We start from the raw sequence: 20,663 nt of genomic DNA, 5'->3' as shown, positions 1-20,663 counted from the left end.
TGTCTTACAGGTACATCATCCCAGCTTTGCAGAGGTCTGATGCTGGCTTTTATCAGTGCATCGTACGAAACAGGATGGGGGCATTGCTGCAAAGAAGATCCGAAGTTCAAGTGGCATGTATGTTTGAACGGAAGTTATTCTGTGATTCGTTAGTTAACAGATTCTTTCTGTGGGTAAAAACCCAATGTACCAGTAACATTTGCTAGTCTGAGAAGTTATTAGATACCATATTTATTAAATTTTAAAATTATTGCATCACAAGAAGTTTCGCACTTACTCTAGTTATCTTCTAGGAAACAGTTCAAAGCAGTGCAACATTAAGTCTTTAGAGCAAGCTTTGAGCCGTTCAAAGCCGTCAAACCGAGACCATTTGGAAGTAGCAGTAGCATGAGAAAACCATTATATCTTTCCCTGAATACACAGGGATTGAGAAAGTTCATATAGTGCAAAATAAACAATTGAACAAAATAAAACATGAAAAAAAAGCCCAGAGGACAGCAGAGGCTATCTGAAAGAAAACCAGACGGTGGAGATAGCTCCATGAAGATTTCAGATCATAATTCTTGAGATACAAAATAAGCAGTTGTTTCACAGTGAAAACATTGCTAACTAAACTTTAAAAGTCTGTTCTCAACACCTTTCTGGAACAAACCCTCGAGGTTTGTATCTCTTCAGTTTGTACTCTGTAGAATTTTTCAGATATCTAACTTCCATTTGGAAATGTTAAATTGATTTTCTCAGGAGTTAGTGCTAGCTAACACGACCTAAGAAATGGTCACATACTCTAATTTTTTTTTTTAGTTAATGTATAGAAAGTGTAATTCAAATAACTTGTTTAGAAATAATAATAAAATTAGGCCTTACTCTTTTTTCAAAGTAAAAGCCTAAAAAAAATTAAAAAGATAGATTTATATACTGCATGCAAGCCATCTGATACATGGATCAAATTTCTCTTCCTCAGGGTCAATAACTGGAAATTCAGTAGCAGTAAATGTCACCTGATAAGTGGAATTTAGATAAATTGAATTATTTATTAGAAACCCACTTCTAAGGAAATTATTCAAGTTAATCACTACGTCATGAGGGAAATTACGTGGGATGTCTTGTGTTCTTAAAATAAAAACAGTTGCAGACTATGTAAGTTATGGTATCACATTTACCAGTTTGCTGTATTACAGTAAATTATGTTACTATATCTGTAATGTCAGTAATATCAGAATTTGATGTTTGATCTCTCAGTGGTTTTGTGTCAGAGATGCTGGGAGCTAATGTAAAAATCCACTGCTGCTAAAATGCGGTTTTCCTTCCCTGCCTTCTGCCAGCCCCTTTGCCCCTGCTGTATACTCCTCCTAGTGATCTTGTGCTTACTCTGGCGCAGGTCAGACCCTTGCAACTACTTTTCTGACTATTCTTTTTCTTTTTTAGTGAATTATATCAGGTCACAGAGGATCTAGTGAAGGCTGATGGGAGTGAGCACAACTATGAGTGGGGTGAGGGACCCCCAACAAGGCTAGAAGGGGAAGATGGAGCAGGGGAAGGCAAGGGTGAGATGCTTCTCATTCTGCAGCAGTGAGCAATTAGGTTAGCCTAGATGCCTCTGGAATTGCATCTACAGGTGTGGTTTCAGGGGACAAAGGCTTTGGTAGCGGTACCAAAGAAACATGTACCCATTTCTCCTCCATCCCTCTGATCGTTCCTGCTCTTGTATTGCAATGTAGCACACCCTCCTTTTAGGCTCAGCAGGAAAACTTGTTTGTACAGCTGTGGACTGGGAAGCTTCTCCAAAATTTAAAAAAAGCAACAATTATTTTGTAGGGTTTGTCAAAATAGTTCTTCCCCCCTCCCCATCTGATTCCCCAGGCAGCTGTACAGGCAGTTGTACTGGCATGGTGGAGGGAGCAATTCCTGAGGAAGTGCTTGTGGGAGCAATAGTGAGAAGGAGGCACAGGAATACTTTACCTTGATACTGCTGCTAAAGAATTTTGTCTCCTGAAAAGACACCTTTATTCCCCTCTGAATGAGGAAAAGATTTGCAGTGAAGTGTTTTGTTTCTTGAGGCTTTTTTGTGTGTGTCTTTGGTTGTTCTTGAGAGAGAAAGAAGTGTAATTGCTTAATTTCCTTCAGTTTTAATTCCCTCCTCCCCCCCCCCCCCATTTAATTTGTAGTTCTGCATTGCTGAACAAGGCTAAAAATCTATCTCTTAAGACTTCTCTGTCTGAATTAAGCAGTCTGTCTGTCTGTCTATCTATTTATTTTCACTGATAAAGATATTGAGACAAAGCAAAGCAGATCTTGCATGACTTGGGAGACCTTTGGTCTTGAACCTATAGTGACCTATATGGCTTCCATAGTGAAACTTGTCAGACAGACTTGCACTTTATTCCCGCAGATGAAAGTGTTCTACAGGTTTGAAATATTTTCTTTTCCCTCTGTGCAGGGTAGCTACTGAAACCGTGTGATTGTTTTCTGTACTTTAATGTTTTCGATCTAAATTAATTGACTTAAGCTGAGTGGACATAATGAAATACCTGATATTTTACCATATTTTACTTCTTGGCCATTCCTGAAAACATATCAGAAAGCAACATTCCAAGGGATTACTAAAGTAATCTTATCCAGTCATCAAGAGTTATGGGGAACTGTATGTTAGATGTTTGGCTCAGAAGGATTCACAGGAGATTAACTATTTTTGCCACTGGACAGGGGATGCTTCCCAATACACTTAAATGCAAGATTTCTAGTGAAAAATTCTTAGTGCACTGAGAAAGATGTGAGGTATTTTCCATGTCCTAGATTTCTGAAGTAGCAGGGAACTTGTTAAATAATTAAAAAAAAAGTGTTCTCAACATGTGCTAGCATATTACTTAACTGAATGGGAACAGATATTTGTGAGAAAACTGCTGAGTAATCTTAGTTACAGAATGGGCTTAAAAACTCTTGGATTGTGAAGACTAAAATAATCATATGACAGTGGAGTTAATTAGAACCACCTACATGGTTTAAAACTCCTTTTCAGGCAGATGATCTGATCACAGTTGTAAGAAATATGGAGCAACAGAGGAAGTACAATGCTGATTATGTCTGAATAAATAACTTGAAAATCACAAAGATGATTAAAGCTTCTTTAAAATACCATGTGTTTTTAATTTCTGCTTTTGTTCTGTCTCTTCTTATCTCCTGCCATCCACAGACCTGACAGTAGTCTTCCACGTTTCAATGTCCTTTGCATCCCTCTCTGCAGCAGAGAACTTGTAAAGAACCCTGTAGTCCTTAAAAAAAAAAAAAAAAAAAAGGGAATTTAGTGGCAGAAAGCAGAACAGTTCTGTGTGTGTGTCAGTTCTTGGTTTAAAGTAAATTAAAATGCTTAGAAGTTCTTTGGAGGGTGAATAAGTAGGAGCCTACAGCCCTGTTTATTTTAATGGATAGGAATGTGATACAAAAGGCAAAGGAAAAACAAGAAGAAAATGTTCACTGAATTTCTACAAGGACTCCATAGATAGAGTAACTTGTCTGTGAAATAAAACCTTCAGAGACAGAGATCCTGCACTGGAGTTTTCTTTCTTCCATTAAAATTTTTGTTAAAAGCTGCTCTTAATATTACTGCTGCCTTTAGAAATGCCTAGATGTGCTACTTAAACCATAGTGTAGTACCAGAAGTACTAGTAGCTGCCAACATGACTGTAGCCTTGCTGTTTTATATCCATTTGGGTATAATGGCTTACTTGCATAGATCTGACCGTACATTGGTTTGACTACCATCAATACAGCTGCTTGTCTATTTGGGGAGCTATGGATAAAAGGATAAAAAAAACTTGGGGACCAAAAAAATTGATAAAATTATATACACCATGTGCATTCCTTTGCACTGCACTGGAAATTCTTTTATATTGTGCAAGGATTTATTTAAAAAAGAACCCAAACCAAACCTCACCCCAAAACAAACCTCCATTAAAATGTCACTTTTAGTTAACAGCACTCAGTTATTGCGAAAGAACTCTGAGGCCATGCAGTGTTGCTGACTGATGCACCTTCTGTGTGCACTAGCAGCACTTGGATTTGCCTTATGCCTTACGTTCATCCAAATTTGTATTAATCAACAGTGTCTCATCTGTAGTGTGTGGTATTGACTGACTCTAGCAATGCCAATGACTATTGTAAAACAGTTTTCTCTGTCTGCTGAAAAGAAACGGGGAGAGAGACAAGAACTTCTAGGATTCTTAATAATTTTTTTTTTTCTTTGCAGATATGGGAAATTTCACGGACACAAACCAGAGGAAAACAGTGACTCAAGGACAAGCTGCAGTTCTAAACTTCCTACACATACTCAGCTACCCGAGACCACAAGTGACATGGTTTAGAGACGGGCACAAGATTATACCAAGCAGCAGAGTGTAAGTCAGTTTAAAGCTCAAAATATCCCCACCCTAAAATATGATTAATTACATTTGATAGCACAACTTACATTTTAAGTACACTAATTAAGGTTTAAAGAGAATAAAGTAGCCTTGTTCATACTAAGTTTGAGATAAATTACTATTTTAAGACCATCTCTGAACTTCCTAAGCAGTTTGACAAAATAATTCATGTGATTTTAATGGTACTGGTGCAGCATAAGGGAGTAGATATGCAGAATGTCTGCACTTCCTTCACGCTATTCATTTTCATGATACATTTTGGAAAAGTAAATGCTCATCTCTCAATTATGTTTACTTGAGTGGACTAACTTAATGAATACTGAGATTCTTCTTCTTTTAATAGATGAGTTTGATTTTTTTAATACATGGAGTTATGCTTAATACTATTTTCCTCACGATAAAATTCTAAATATTGCTTATTTTTTCCATATCTTTTTAGCCTACAATGACAGTTTTATTTCTTTTTGACTAATTAGCAGCTCACCCACTAATGGCACAGTACTTGCACTTTTATTATCTCAAGGTGTGCTCATTTATCCTTTCCTGAAACAGTTATGAAGTCACCCTGTGTTTTTACCTGCACCGTTTTATTTAGAGACTGAAGGAGTTAGTGGTAACATTAAAAAATGTAGATAAAATCTTTTTTTACTTGCCTAATTTATTAGGAAACTGTTGAAATGTCAAGAATGTTAGCGGTTATTTTTATCTGTGTATTACATTTTCGTGTGTTCAAAGGGAAAGATGTGCTAGCAAATGATGGTAAAGGATATTGCTAAATTCCAGAAGGGGTGGTGAGTCTTTAGAGTTTATATTAAATCCAGAAAGAGTTTTCCCTCTCCTAATTTTATTAATCCTTACTGTCTATTTTATTGCTGCTTATGCGCATTTTTTAAACCTGAAAGCTCTTTGAAACTGGTAAAATTAGTATTGCAGGGATGTGAAGTAACTATGTAATAATTTATGAATAATTTAATAGTAATTTGATGGGAAACAAGCTGGAAGATGAAACAATGGATTTCTGGGCAATCTCTTGAAGAAAGTGAAGTGACAAATCCTGAGTTATTAACCATTAAGAATCTACTTCCTCCACTCCTGCCACATTACAAATTTTCTTTTGTCAATGCTGAGAAAACACAAATCAAAAATCTGCAGATGGTGAAAAACCCTTGTTATCCAAGTATCAGATAGTTTCTTGGGAACTATTCCTGGGAAAGGGAACAGAGTGACCTAGGCAAGCAAGCATGCAATGTCTGAAAATGAGATTTGTGTGACTTCTCTCACACTATGGGAAAATTGCAAGTAGAGGTCTGTGTGTCGTGTACTCATTAATATAAAATCCTAATTTTCGTAGGCTATGCTTTACTCTTATTGCTACCCTGTTGGGCTTGTTAGGGTAAAATCTCTTGTAATTCATTGCGCTGTGGTAATGGTTACAAATGGGAAAACTGTCAAACTCTCATCTATACTGGGGATCAAATATACCTAAAGGTTTCCATTTTTTTTCTTCCCGGTCAGAAATCTTGTCTCAAAGGAATTTAAGGACATTTGCATGGCCTGTGTAGGAATTTCTGAATACTTTTGCAGTAGAAGTGTACGTGCTGAAAGTGTGAACCTACTTGGAAGTTTGATATATGTCGTATAGTAAGCCTGATAAGTTCAGGAGGGGACGGATTTATGGTACACATACTAATCATCAGTGCACTCCATGCGCAGTAGGTCTGCTGCTCCCTCAAAGTATTGGAAAAACCATACAGCATCCACTCACATATTGCTGTCTGTGAAATTCTGGAAGTAAATATGGCAGCCCTAAAAATACGGGAAACCTGACGTGGAGAGGATGCAGACAAAACTGTGGGAAATGTAAAAATATCTTATGGGAATTCTGTTTCTCATCCATGGAGCAAGTTGTGCATTTAACATCATGTTTTCTGGACACAAAGAGGTGTATCAATTTAACTGATCAGTTTAGCAGGTGATCCAGTTAGACTGATGCACCAAATGGATACATCCACCTTGTATCGATGCTTTTCAAACTGATTAGAAGTACCTAATATTGCTAAATCAATATAAAGCTTTTTTTAATCCTCTTAAACAAGCTTACAATGATTTGGCCAAAATAATCAGCCAGTCTGTCAGCTGTAATAATGATTTCTAAGAGGGACATTGCCGCAGTGGATGCAGGCTGAGGAAATAAGCAGTGCTAAAATTGAGGGCGGTAGTGGTGCCTGTGGTAGCTAATAATTTCTCAGTAGTGCCTGTTGAATACAGACGAATTTGGCATTGCCCAATATTTGATCTCTGGCAACTTTTAAGAAAACAGTTAATTTAAATAGTTGGTCATATTAACTCTTACTCATGCAAAGGCCTTAATGTACATGTACTTAACCCTGCACCATTTTTATGCCATAATAATGATCCCGATGCTTATTTACACAGGAATATTGTCACCACTAGAATGAATTCATTTCACTGATGTGGAAACAGAGTGTGTGCTGAGTTGTCCTGATGTGAGAAATGTGAAAGATCAAAAGTAAGGAGTAGTTCTGAGAAAAAAATTTTTCTTAAGATGTTTCCAGGAATGTCATTTAATTGGCTCTGCAGTAGCGTTTACATAGCAGGTTTAAGGTAGTAAATGCTGTTGCCTTTCCCTTTCACTCTGTTTACCGGTATTTAGGATATTTGGTGGTGGGGGGGTGGGTTTGTAGGTGGTTCTGCCAGCTACTCAGCATTCCAAAAGCAGTGTATTTCTAGGGAGCCAAGATAACGGAATTGTGGAGCTGTCAAAGAATTCTGGCATCACTATATGTATTATTTTAAAGATACTTTACAATATGTCAAATAAGACACTTATTTGTTCTTTGTGTTCTCTAATAATTATTTATACACGTTAACACAGTTGCCGGTTCTAACAGATCATAGAACAATAGAATGGTTTGGGTTGGAAGGGACCTTTAAAGGTCACCTACGCCACCCCCCCTCAATGAGCAGGGACATCTTCAGCTACATCAGGTTGCTCAGAGACCCATCCAACCTGACCTTGGATGTTTCCAGCGATGGGGAATCTACCACCTCTCCGGGCAACCTGTTCCAGTGTTTCACCACCTTCATCATAAAAAATTTCTTCCTTATATCTTGTCTGAATCTACTATCCTTTAATTTAAAACCATTACCGCTTGTCTTATCTCTACAGGCCCTACTAAAAAGTCTGGCTATCCCCATCTTTCTTATAAGCCCCGTTTAAGTACTGAAAGGCCACAATAAGGTCTCCCCAGAGCCTTCTCTTCTCCAGGCTGAACAGCCCCAGCTCTCTCAAACTTTGTTCACGGGAGAGGTGCTGCAGCCCTCAGATCATTTTTGTGGCCTCCTCTGGACCTGCTCCATCAGGTCCATGTCCTTCCTGTTCCAAGGTCTCCAGAGCTGGACGCAGTGGGGTCTCACCAGAGCAGATATTCCTGAATTCTGATGACCTGGTGTAACAACCTGTAATTTCGTATTTCTCTTACTGATCCTTAGGCTGAAAATTGTCAGTTGTTTAGGCTGGGGAAATAAAAGAAAATTTAGTAGATAGCTCAGGTTTTACCTTTTTTTAGTCAGGATGGTAATCCTACTCCATGTGTGCATGGCTGTGATATTTTCTGGGAGAAAGCTTCCTTTGAGACATAGGCAATTTTTTTCAAACTGCATATTGTGTTTAATTTAACCGGTAGCATAACTCATAGTGGAATTTTGCAAAAAATAGCTATGTATTAATTCCCATTTTAGTGGTGTTGGTGCCGTAATATTTTGTTAAATCCCCCTGATAAAAACAAGAATAGCATGACAAGCTCCTCTTAAATGAGTGGGCATGTGAAGTCAACAAATCCCTCTATAATATATGAATGTGAAGCAAATGGCCTGCATATACTCATGGGGTTGTTGTTATAGTTTATGACTTAAGGCAACTAACAAATCTGCAGCAGAGCTAGTGCAACATGATGGTGTGTATTTAAAAATTTAGAGTCCTAAAATTGTCTCCCTCCCGCTTAGTACAGTGTGCATGTATATTCATTTTGGCTTTTGTGGATTATCTGTCACCAAAGCCTCAGCTTGATAATTTACAGGGGTGTTTGTTTCTCGATCATCAGAAGGAAGCTGTGTACATGCTAGAAAAGTGTGAAGTGGAGAATCAGAGAGAAGACCAAAGATTAACAGCAAGAGAAAATAAGCAAGGAGAGGAATCAGGGTGTGGGGTGGTTTTTACTATTATTTTACACAAAATTTTCCAAAGATGTTTTAGAGAAGACTTCAGTTTACACCTAGACAGATTAATGTTTTCCAAATACAGCAGTAGACTAATGTGGAATTACAACTGCACTATTATCCAGGGTCTTGACTGATGGGATGATTTCGCCTGTTTCCCCTCACATCTTACAGAAAACAATAGCTTCTCTAAAGGTAACTGTATCAAAAGAAATTGCTACTCTGAGATGTCAAGTCTTCAGCTTGCCTTGCCTGGGTGTACTTCATCAGACTTAAAAGCAGAGCGCATTTAACTTTCTTTACACGAGGCATCTACAGTACCTTGGAGAGGCACAAAGGACAGTAGCACAGTCAAGGTCTACAATTGCCTTTCAGTTGTGGTATTGAGGAATAAATTCTTAGTACTCCTAGAGGGTTTTTTTTTTTTTAACCTTTTTCGAAGTGAAGGGCTTTTTCACTGAGAAGATTCACTCTAGCTATCAATTTGTTTATTGTTGGTTTCTTCTTTAAGAAGAAAACTTCTACTATGAAGACATTATTACTGTCTTCATTAACTTTCTTACAGTGAAACTATTTTTTTCTCCTAGTAAGCTGCAGTTAGATGAATGTTAACTCATGTCTTTTGTTAGTGGAATTATGTCTGACACAAAACAGGAAAGATCTTTTTGGGCGTATAAAGGCACTTCTGGGTTGTCCCTTTCAGCTGGGTGGGCATTTTGTCACTTAGTTAACTGTTAATGAACCCAAACATTTAAAAATGCACTCCATTCCACTAGACAGCTGTATACCTACAGACGACGCAATTAATGTGTTTAATATCTTTTTTTTTCAGTAAGAACAATCCATTATGCATTTGAATGTGTGTGGCCATTGTTAACTCTGAGAGACTAAATGTGCTGACAAATTGTGGAATGAAGATATGTTAGGCTCAAGCAACTGTCAAATACGACTTGCTGTGGTTTTGAACACTCATAATACCTTGCAAATAAGCAAAGCTCGTGCAGATTTACCAGCCATTTGTTAAAGTAAAATTTCAAATATATTAATGACACTTGCAAAAAAAAGTAGCTCTAGATAAATAGGCTTTAAAAGATGAGAAAAATTAAAATTTCTGGGAATAATACATCAAACTTCGGGCTGATACTGGCATTAGATTAGGTTTTGCCTTAATGATGGCAGCTCACTTAATGTGCCATGTATACAATTTTCACTTTAAAACAAACACCACTTCATTTTATATGAGCAGTTCTAGTGACAGCAATGCATTTCTCTGCAAATACTAGCCTGTCATACAACTTACGTTAGTTGCACATAATTACTTTTCACAAACACCGGATAATACTTTAATTAAAATTGTGATGATTAGCATTGGTGAACAATAAATTCAGAGGCTGTCAGCTCGGCAGTGTATTAGCTGAGCAATACTTAAAAAAAAAAGTTTGCAGATCTGTTAAGTCTGCTAACATGATGGAGTGGAGTGATGTCTCTCAGCAGTAAGAGATGTGACAAAAAACCCATAAGCTTTTTTTATCTGTCCGTACCTTTTACAGGCTCCACATTAATTTTAAAGTCGGTACCTGAAAAAGAAGAATATTTAATAGAATTAAATTAGTTCCTTAGACTGAAATTCATTGGTACCCTGTTATTAATTTATTTAACCAAACTTCTGCATTGAGTAATTTCAATTCGAAGGAACAGGCAGCACTAGGAATCATCTTACATAAAATTGTACTGTTATCCCCAAGGCCCATATGTGTATGAAAGACTGTAGGGAAATCTCCCATCATCTCTTCAAGTACTCAGTTTGAGCAGTCCTGGATGCTGTCAGCAGACTGTTTTGAGTATTATTGTCTACTGTGCTCAGTAGAGGGAAACATGAACACCTCTGGGTACACAAATCCCAGGATTATTTTCTGAAGCTGTGTGACTTGTCTAGATTCAACCTCACTGTTCTTCTCTCTGCTCATAATTTGTTTGCCACAGGTTTTAAACATGTTTCAAAAATTAACTTATACAGACGTCTTAAATTTTAGGGTGGAACTTGTGTGTTGGTTAGATGGAGAGGAAGGCTGAGTCATATTTGGGGACCATGTATGTGCTGAGTGCATGGTGTGTAGGAGCAACACAGCCCATCATAGGGTAGAAGAGGGATAGCAGAAAAAAACTGCTGCCGAAGAACGTGCCTTTTAGCAAGGCTCATTTGGAAGCGGTTTCCCCCCAAGAGAGACACTCCGACTGATGAGGTGTGAGGCACATTTTGGGATTTGACCAATATGCTTCATTACAAATTTGGACGACAAACCACAGAAGGGTTTTTAATACATATTTTTTACAAGGCAGGGGAAGTTGCTGCCATTATGCCAGCACTGTAAAATCCATATTTTTTTGATAGAAAAAGAGTTGATGCTTGGAACTAATATTGTGTTTTAACGGGCCTCAGCTGTTCACAGCATCTTTCAGCACAATCTTCAATAGCTGTAAATTTCAATAGAAATTTAAAGATTGCTGTCTAAGAAGAAAATCTGACTGTTGGATATTGTTTTCCCTAAGATGATCACATTTAAAGAACAAAATCATTTTACATTTATTAATCATAGATTTGGAATTTGTAAAACAAAAGGAATGGAACTGTCACTAGAAGGAAACCTTTTTGCTCTAAGTATGATTTAGTTATCACAGCTTGCAGTAGAAAATGATTTATGAGTTTGTTGCTTTCTGGGGACAAATGTACTTTGAGAGAAAATATGGACAATGAAAAAAGTGTTAACATTTCTCTTTCAATGTGAACTTACACTATTTTTAAAAAATAATATCCAATTTAAAGGTGGGTAAATATGAAGATTCACTGTCATTGTACTTTGGAGCTCATTTCTTGCCTGTGCTGCGTCTCCTAATCAGAACTAATTATGATATTAGGGACAAATCACAAATATAATCCTTTAACAGCTAATGTGCTTTTGTGGAAAAAAAATTTTATGTCCATCTTTGAACTACTCTGTCTACAAACAGACGTAGTTTAATATGCAGCCAAGATAAGACTAGAAGTGTTGCAGTCATTCTTAAGAGCAATTATACAAAAGAAAACTATTGCTTTATGCTTAAAAAGTGGCAATTGTTCACAAATCCCTTGGAACAATTTATCTCCTATGACCCCTCACATATCTCTATTTTTATGGAAATAGATGCAAAATGCTTGTGACTTATCAAATATAGCAGAAGGTAATGTCTTATGTTTACCAATTAACTTTTATTAATCAAAACTGACTGAAGTAAAATGTATCTGTCAGTACTCTGGCTGTATACTACAAAGGATTATTAATTTTCTTTCTACGCAGAAATGGATAAATGCTGTTCTTCTTCATGCTTCTAGTAGATTTTTGTATGACGTGCAAAGGTGTTACGGCATATAAATTTGTAATTGTATAATACAGATTTCTGTAGAATAATTTTAAAAGCCTATGATTTTGGCAGGTTTACTTTCATATTGAAAACTGTTGTGTGATACAGGAAGAAAGGAAAACCACAGACGTTGCACTCTTGCAATGTATTGTGGCTTTTGTGGTTGATTTGCATCAAGTCTACTTTGTTAACAGTATTCAACTTGAATTTAAAGAATGTGGTACATGGAAGCAAATGTGAAGCAGACCTTACATTAATGCTGCAGAGAAAGGAAGAAGCTGGCAGCCTGCCTATGGCTTATCTCTGATCCTTAGTTGTGAGTGGAATCTTTAGCTGTTTTGTGTTTGGCCTTCATCTAACAGATTCCAAATGAATTTAAATAAATTTTAAATGCTCTAAGGTTTCATGGGTCTATCTGATCTGTGTGAGAGGGGTGGTTTTTGGCACTGGTGGAATAGTGTAAAGGCATCTTGCAATTAGAAGTGAGAAAAGACAGTCAAATTCTGCCAATATTCATACAAAATCTATTTGTCTGCTGCATGTTAGCACTACCTTTTATTTCCTAATATATGCCTGTGGCTGTTTTTATATATTACACAAATCTGTTGTTTTACATGTCAGGACCAATTCTAGACATAAGCAAACATGGCATCTCTTTATTGGGATGACCACGGTCATCACTTGCTTGCTAAGCTTTCTTGGCTTTGCTTTGCCCTCTAAACTCCTGTCACTAGAGTGGGGAGAGACTAGAACAGATCAGCCAAATTTTACCATAGCAGTGGCAAGGTGATAGGGTAAGAAAGGGAAGTGCTGGAGGAAGTCTATGCCTCTCCTCCTCTTCCACCTGACTGGTACATGTTGTCTGCATGGAAATGAAGAAAACCATAGGTCAAGACAGGTGCATGTGTGGATACTGGGAGAGGTGGATTGTGTTGTTCAACCCTGATGGAAGAAAGAAAAGACAGAGAGAGAAACTTAGAAGATGGCATGGCCTGGGGAAATGATCGCAAATCCTAGGAGGAGGAGAAGGTGGATGAGGAGGAGTTGGGAAGACTGTGGTCTGGAAGTGGTGGTCTTCAGCTTTCACTCACACAGCAGAGGGAGTGCCAGTGTCCTGACAGTGTGGCCCACCCTAGTGTCACCATCTTATTGTGAAGCCCCGTAGGAACAAAAGCCAGCCTCCCTGAAAGATCGGAGAAGCTCCCATGCCTGTTCCATCAGCTGCCTCACTCTTCTGTAATTTCTTCCCCCATGAGCCCCCATATTAACACTGATGCCTCCCAGGCATCCCTCCCCTCTGGACCTTCCCTCCCGACACTGGAAAACTGAATGTTGCCAACATTTTGTCTGTGTTTGTAGTGGCTTATTTGTAGGATTGGAACCTAATGTATAATTGACAAATAAATTCCTAGCTCAAAAAGCAGGAGAAGAAATATCTAGCAATTTCTAGCTTGTATGTTCCTGACTACTTGAATTCTCAAAGTAGGGGTAAAAAGAAGACCTTATTTAGGAAATGCACTTGAAAGCATTGAAGCTGAGGTCTGTACAACAAGATTTTATATATTTTTCTCCAAAGCCTCAAAGTCTATTCACTTTTTAAAATAGAGTTTTGCTAGTTTTTGCTCAATGATTTTTCAAGAAACTGCATTTGCTGTTGTCATTCAGCAGCCAATACCATTTGCAAGTATTTAAACAACTCTCTTGCTGTCTGCCAGCTGCCATGGGTTCTTTTCCCAGCATAATACCTCTTCACTGGAAGACGAGTGCAAAACTTCCATAATAATCACTAGTTCAAATCACTGATTATTTTAAAACACCAAATCTCATTTTTGGCAATCCATCATCTGTTTCCATGGGAACTGAAACCGGCCTTAGCAGCAACAAGAAGCAGAGTTTATTGGGATACTTATAAATTTCAATGGCTGTTGTTAGACAGCTGCATTTTCTGTTTACCCAACAGATTGTGCAGCAACAACCTCATAATACACTTTTAAAATTCTCTGTACATTTCAATTTAATTTATCTGTATTTTTATTCATCTTTTTCACAACTTAGCAGAAATGTTATGATCAAGGAGTGAGAAAATGTCAATAATCTCCAATGTATGCAGTCAATACTGGATGTTTCCGTCAAGTGTCCTTCCTATTCTTTTAACTAGGACTGTGGTAAAAGAGAATGGAAAATTGTCCTGCCTTGAGGGGGCAAAAGATAGGTGGTAGCTCCCACTTTTAAAGGTGTCAAGTACAGTATTATCCCTTGGTAATCTTATCCCAGAGTTTCTGCTCTCCAAAGTCTTATTTCCTCTATACCTTTTGCTGCAGAACAACCGTTTCCCCAAGACCATGGCTCATTTTCCTGTTCCAGAACTTAAATTCTCCTAATTCTTGCTATTTCAGAGCTCCATGAAACTTTCCTGTCTGTAATTCCTGCCTCCCAATGATTTTTATCACCTACAGCCAGGTTCTCGGGCTGTTCCCAGCTCAGACATAGCCCCTTCTCCTCACCTCTCCACTTAGACACCTTGCTACCTTTCCAGGCGCTGTCATGAATATCTCCCATCAAAGCTGTTGTCTTATGTCCCCCAGACTTTTTCCTCTTCTTTGCCCAAATCTCCTACCAAAGCTTCCCTCCCCTCTGTGTCACTTTGTCTGAAGGACCCCCTAACTCAGGGGTCCGGTGCTTGCTGCTCAACTCCTGTCCAGACGTTGCTGCTGCTCCCTGTCCCCTTCCTCTGCTGCTGGCCCCATCTGCTGTCCTCCCGTTGGTGAGTGTGGCCAGATGCGCTCTTCCTGCTCCCCGGTCCCCCCTGCTCCTCCCTGCACAATGAAAGCATTAGCTTTGATACTGGAAGAGAAGCAGAAATCTGAGTAGAGTCTGTACTGACCATACATCAGCACAGAAAGCTGTCTGAGAGGAAGAAAAGGAGGCAAATTTAAGAAAAATGGTAGTCGTATAAACACCACCATTTATAAACCCCATTTACCAAATTAGTAAGTGGCAGTACTAGTGTGGATTTAAATATGCTGTTTTGCTCTAGATTTGTATGGATTATTAGAGTATCAAAGAGAATAATTGGGCAACTAATTGAATGTAGTATTAATATGCATATCTAGCCAGCTTTTTTTCGTTTCTTCCAACTGCTTTCGAATGAAACCCATTATTTTTATAGCTTGTCATTATGTTGGTTCAGAAGCAACGCAGCCATTTAAGACAAACTGTGAATCCTGAAAAGCTGTTCTATTACAAGACCTTATACCAAACAAACAACCCTATCATCTTCTCCCATCTTCTAATACTATTTTTGTCATCACAGCTGGAAGTTGGCTTACAAGGAAGTATTTTAGGGCAAAATAGATCATATGTATTAATAAACACACTGAAACAAAATTGAGGATGATTTGTCTTGCTAAATAGGAGGAAAGAGGAAATTGTTAGATGCTCCATCTAGTGCTGAGGTACAAGGGGAGAAATGCTGATTTCCCCTGGCTCTCAAATTATCTCTAAAGAGTTTCCATTAACATGAAGCATCTCATAAAACTACTGTAGAAGCTAGCAAAAACATTCCCTAGCCCTGCTTGTCAGCTACTAATACATTGGACCTTACTTGGTCAAGTTAAGATAAATTAACTGTCCTTCAGTAAAATGACACAGTTCCTGGATTTGTTGGATGATCCCAAAATAAAGCACTCCAGCGCTAGCTCTGCTGCAGGACTGGCTAGTCTCTAGACCTTTGATTGTGTCCCTCATCACAAACTCTTTCTGTCCCAAATCTAAAGTGTGCAGAGGTTAGTGGGAGTGCTTTGAAAATCAGTCTGTGCTTTCACAGGAACCGATCTTGGATCATGTAATTCACTGTTGCAATATTTACCACAAAACCCACTTTCTGAACTAAATATCTGCCCTCACATCTTTGTGTCAGCAGTAAATTATTGTTTATCAATAGTTTACATTTAGTGTAATTAAGAACAAATCAAGCTATATTTTCAAAGAGATGGAACTGCCTACATACATACGTGTAGTTAAAAACTTGCTGCAATGAGGGGATGGTGAATACCTGGTAAGTTATGGCTAAGGGTGCAGAGCAAGACGGTGTGAGCAGAGAATATTGTGCAGCTGCTTTGCTGGGTCCTAGGTCTGGTATTGTCTGGCCCCAACTGTGGTTTCAACAGCATTATCCAAGGAATAAGTTAATTTATTTTTAAGAAACCTTTTAGCAGGAGAAGTAAAAATACCTTGAAGAGATGTTGTAAATAGAGCTTTATTGTATGCTGATGATTTAAAAATTCCAGTGCAAGAAATACACTAATGGGTCACTGGTAATTTAATAAAAACAGGGAGTTAGCAAAATCTTCTTGTTTCAGTGAAATGAAGAGAAGTGGTGGTGTAATATTTTAATGCCTGATAGCTTCTAATCCATAGCTGTCAGTGTTAATTTCACTAAATAAAAAAGTTTATGGTCTTGAAGGATCACTAATCAAGATTCATAAGGTAAAATTTCAGTTGTCATCCTCTTGTCTCTTTGGGAATCCACTTTGATTCAGGAAACAATTCTAGAATGGGAAAAAATACCAAGCATGAAATGGAAAAGCTAGTGTGTAAAATGTAGCTTGCTTTCTTTTATGAAGCCTATGGAAGTAATACTGGATTAATAAAAAATCTGAATGTCATTCCTGACGTTTCTAATTATTTAAGCAAAATTATTTCATTGGTAGGAGAAGTTCTGATTGAGGAACACCTTTTAGAGTTATTTTTTCTCCCTGGGAGGCAGTAATGAATTACGGGGTCTCTGAGACTGCTGTCATCTACTCTGAAGCCTGCTGCACCCAATGGGATATTCACTTAGTCTGTTCTAATACATCCTGTTATGGGTAGGTGTGAATTTGAATCATTTCTATAGTAAAATATGCAAGTTCATCAAATGCAGTGCTTTTTTGTTCTTTTGATATGTTTGTATTAGATAGCACAGAAAGTTTTACACCAAAACCAAGACAACACATTGTATTTGCTGCACTTTGTTTTATATATAACTTGAGTAATATAAAAAGCATATGTGTGATGTAAAATGGTCAAACACTATGACAACAGGTCTAAGTTACCCAGCTAGACGCCAAATGATTTGGTAACAGTTTAAATTTTTTAATTCCCTAATACTTCATTTATGCCTCTGAAATAACGTAATAATAAAACCTTCCTTTGTATAACATCAAAGTACTTTCCAAAGGGTTGCATTTTTACTCACATGGGGACATTAGAAAAAAATAAAATCCATTGGGTCTTTACTCACATGCAAATGTTGAATATCTTCTTTTATTAAACTGCAAAAGGGATTTCCAGAATTATGAAAAGGACTCTGAACTTGTGCTTTTAAAATGTTAATATAAAATCTAGTGTTTTAATAAGTTTTTTAAATTTACATTTTTAAGTATAGTGCATTGGGTGAGCTTTGAAGGTGCACCCTCTCACTTTGACATTTACTTTCTGATCCAGCAGTTCCCCACTCCTTTAATATAGTCACACTTCAGAAGCTCTTTGTACTTTAATCTTTTAACTATCATAGATTATTTTACCCTGTGTTACGCTAGCCACAAAGCGGAGGGGAAGGTGTGCAGGGCAGAGGTATGCAGAGTACGTTCAGGTGGGGCAATAGCAATCTTTAGTGCAGTAAAGTATTGCCTCCCCAGCCCATGCCGAGACCCACGATAGCAGCAAGGTCCTGGGCAAAGTGAAGAGCCCAGGGCTTCTGAGTCAGTCTCAGTTCCGTGGTATCAGTGGCATTTTAGCCAGTGAGAAGAATCAGTGCCAATACAACTAAAGAGAATAAAAATGGCAACCTTTCCAGAATAGCTCAAAATAGAACAAATCAGAAGAGAAGGTTTAGTTGCCTAGTCATTTATATCAGAATTGTTCAAAGCCATTTTGGTATGTGAATGGCTTATGTTATTCTTTCCAAAACCCCATGGTTTTTTACATTGGTTAGCACTTGTTTTTCCTTTCAGCCTACCTTGTTCAATTGTCATGAGCAGGTAAATACTGCTTTGTGCTTTGCAGTTGTGCCATGTCACAATTTAATCATTCAATGTCAGCCAATTATAGAAACATCAGGATTGTCCAGAACTAACTGCCAAACTCTGAATCGACCATTTGTATGTAATGTTTACATTTACCTCAAGTCAAAATCCTAATCCTTCTTATTCTAATTATTCTAATTCTAATGCATCTTATTCTATGGGGATGGGATTTTCTTCATACCAGTTTATTAGAGTTTTTGAAAGTTCTAATGTAGATCCATGTAGATTTCCTTCACCCACTCCTTTGTTCATATACCTTACCAAAATCAATAAGGGTGTAGTATAAGTTCATTTCATTTTTTAATTATTGTGAAAACTTGTGGTATTCTTGGAACGTTTGGGCACTTAATGAGTCCTTGAATCATTTTGCTTACTGTACTGCAGCCATGGTCCCTGCATGGTGTTTTACTGTGTACTTTGTACTTTGTACTGTGTACTTTGAGCATGTGATGAACTTACTGCATTTGTTTGCACAAATACTTATAGGGTCTGATCTCTGAAGATTTCAGAAGCATATTTTAGTTAAGCATTGTTTTATTGAATAAATCGTTTTTGCAAGAAAATCTCATTCCTATACGCAACAGTTCTTTGAAAAAAGTTGCTAAGCAGTAAAGAAAAGCAACACGATTGGATTTTAAGGGCATATATGACACAGTCACTTGACTCCACTCTTAATATGGTACATTATAAATTTAGAGGGTCTTTTACATTTTTACAGGTTTCTCAACTTCCCTTCAGGTTTCCAGGGTGAAACTAACTGTGTTGCAAATATCAACTGCTTAAGACTAAAGTTAGCTTTATACTTTCATAAAATTCAGGCCACTGCTTCCACATTAAGAAGTTCTATTTCTGTAATGGTTTCTGTGTAGGGTGGTCAAAGATTTGAGAGAGTGGAACCATGTATCTGTGTTTTCTAGGTAACATTTCTAACTACATGTTGTAATGAACAAACTATTTTCCTATGTAGACTGCTGAGCAGGAGTGAACTGTATCACTTGAAATCTCTAATTTCCTTTATTCATAATGTAGACATCTCCCATTAGGTGGTGGTGTTAATAGTGAAGATAATATTAGGTGCCTTAAATAAGGACAAAAAAATGCCATTACAGATAGCTATTTGCATATACTCATATAGAATTGTCAACTATAATTGGTCAAATCTGTACAGTATTGAGAAAAAGAAGAAATACAGAGAATGACAAGGAAAATGTCCTAATATTTTTAGAATATGGAAAGACAGTTGTACCATGTCATGTACTTTGTTCATCTTGGTTATCATCCTGGCAACTGCAACAGAATTTGCAGCCATTTGCAGTCGTGTTAGAAAAGCGTTATTGAACACAGTATTTGAATCACGAAAGACGTAAGGGAAATGCCTGGGTTTTGTTTTCTGGTTTTGTTTGGGTTGGTTTTTTACCATTAGTTGTATCAGTGATATGTTCAGTAGATTTATATAAATGTTTACTTGTGCACTTGCGCCCAGGCTTTGGAACATTGCAACTCCTGGAAGATTTTCAAATCAAAAGCTCTACGTGCAGGTAACCACCTCTTTTTGCTTCAGATCATTCTATGTTCCTGTTAAGACTTATTTTTATGAAAGCTAAAATAATGGGGAAGGTAATGAAATCTCATTCTTCAGGGCATATGCGAATACTTACAAATCTACTTCTCATTTTGTGGAATTAGTTGGTTAATATGTGTACAGCATTTAGAACATAAGTAATTTTAAGGTTATGCCAAGAACTGCTACGGACTGATCATCTGCGGAACTCGAGTTAATTTCTTCTCTATACACTGTACAAATTAGGAACAACATTAGGGTTTTTTTAAACATCTGCATTTGTTACAACAATCATTTGTCCCAGAACAGTAACACATGCTACACTTGGTATATTTAAAACCCAACTAGTCCTGGTTAGTTTGCTCATCATGGCACAACGTGAAGTACCAGCCCTGCTATGTCCACGTAAGATCATAGCCTTCTGATGAACTCTAGGAGGCACCTTTAAATGCTTTGTGTTCACACTTAATCTTCACATTAGGAACCTTCAAATAGTAGTCTAGACCTAGGGCTCTTGCCCTTCACTGTTTTTTCTTGCAAGGGTGCGATATATCCATGAAGAGATCAAAAGTGGTTAAAGATGTAGGCTACAAAATTTCCAGAGCCTGGAAAGGAGGATTTATATTAGGAAGATAAGAAGTGAAGCTGGAATGTGTACATGAAGTAAGAGAGTGGGCGTGCACAGGCAAAGTTTTGAGTAGTTAAGGTAGATTGGGGGTAGGAAGTCAAACCAAACCAGCTTTCCATCTGTGCTCACTCAATGGAAAAAGGTTATTCTCAATATACATAGTAAATAAAGACAGAAGAAGAAAAAATGCATTGAAAACTTGTTCAGGGATAGTAACCTTACTGAAATTAGAGGAAGGGGGGACTGGTTTAACTGATCGTTTTAGTTTTTCCTCCTCAGAAGGTGCACATAACAGCTTTGTAAATCAAGCTGTGTGGATTTGCACTCGAAAAAAGACATCAATGTGAAATTTG

General features: G+C 37.6%; 1 protein-coding gene across 3 annotated transcripts in view; it reads left to right on the top strand.

The window, feature by feature from the left end:
• The window catches only part of SDK1 (sidekick cell adhesion molecule 1), a 419,246-nt gene that overhangs the window by 126,789 nt on the left and 271,794 nt on the right, over window positions 1-20,663 (top strand). For all 3 annotated transcript variants that reach the window (XM_064461554.1, XM_064461553.1, XM_064461555.1), the window contains 2 exons: window positions 11-117; window positions 4,244-4,391. In XM_064461554.1, the coding sequence (XP_064317624.1) occupies window positions 11-117; window positions 4,244-4,391 (255 nt within the window). The remainder of the gene's footprint in view (window positions 1-10; window positions 118-4,243; window positions 4,392-20,663) is intronic.

The sequence above is a fragment of the Phalacrocorax carbo genome, chromosome 10 (genome assembly GCF_963921805.1).
Source record: "Phalacrocorax carbo chromosome 10, bPhaCar2.1, whole genome shotgun sequence".
NCBI lineage: Eukaryota > Metazoa > Chordata > Aves > Suliformes > Phalacrocoracidae > Phalacrocorax > Phalacrocorax carbo.
The sequence above is the reverse complement of the archived record's forward strand: the minus strand, read 5'-3'. Positions and strand labels throughout refer to the sequence as shown.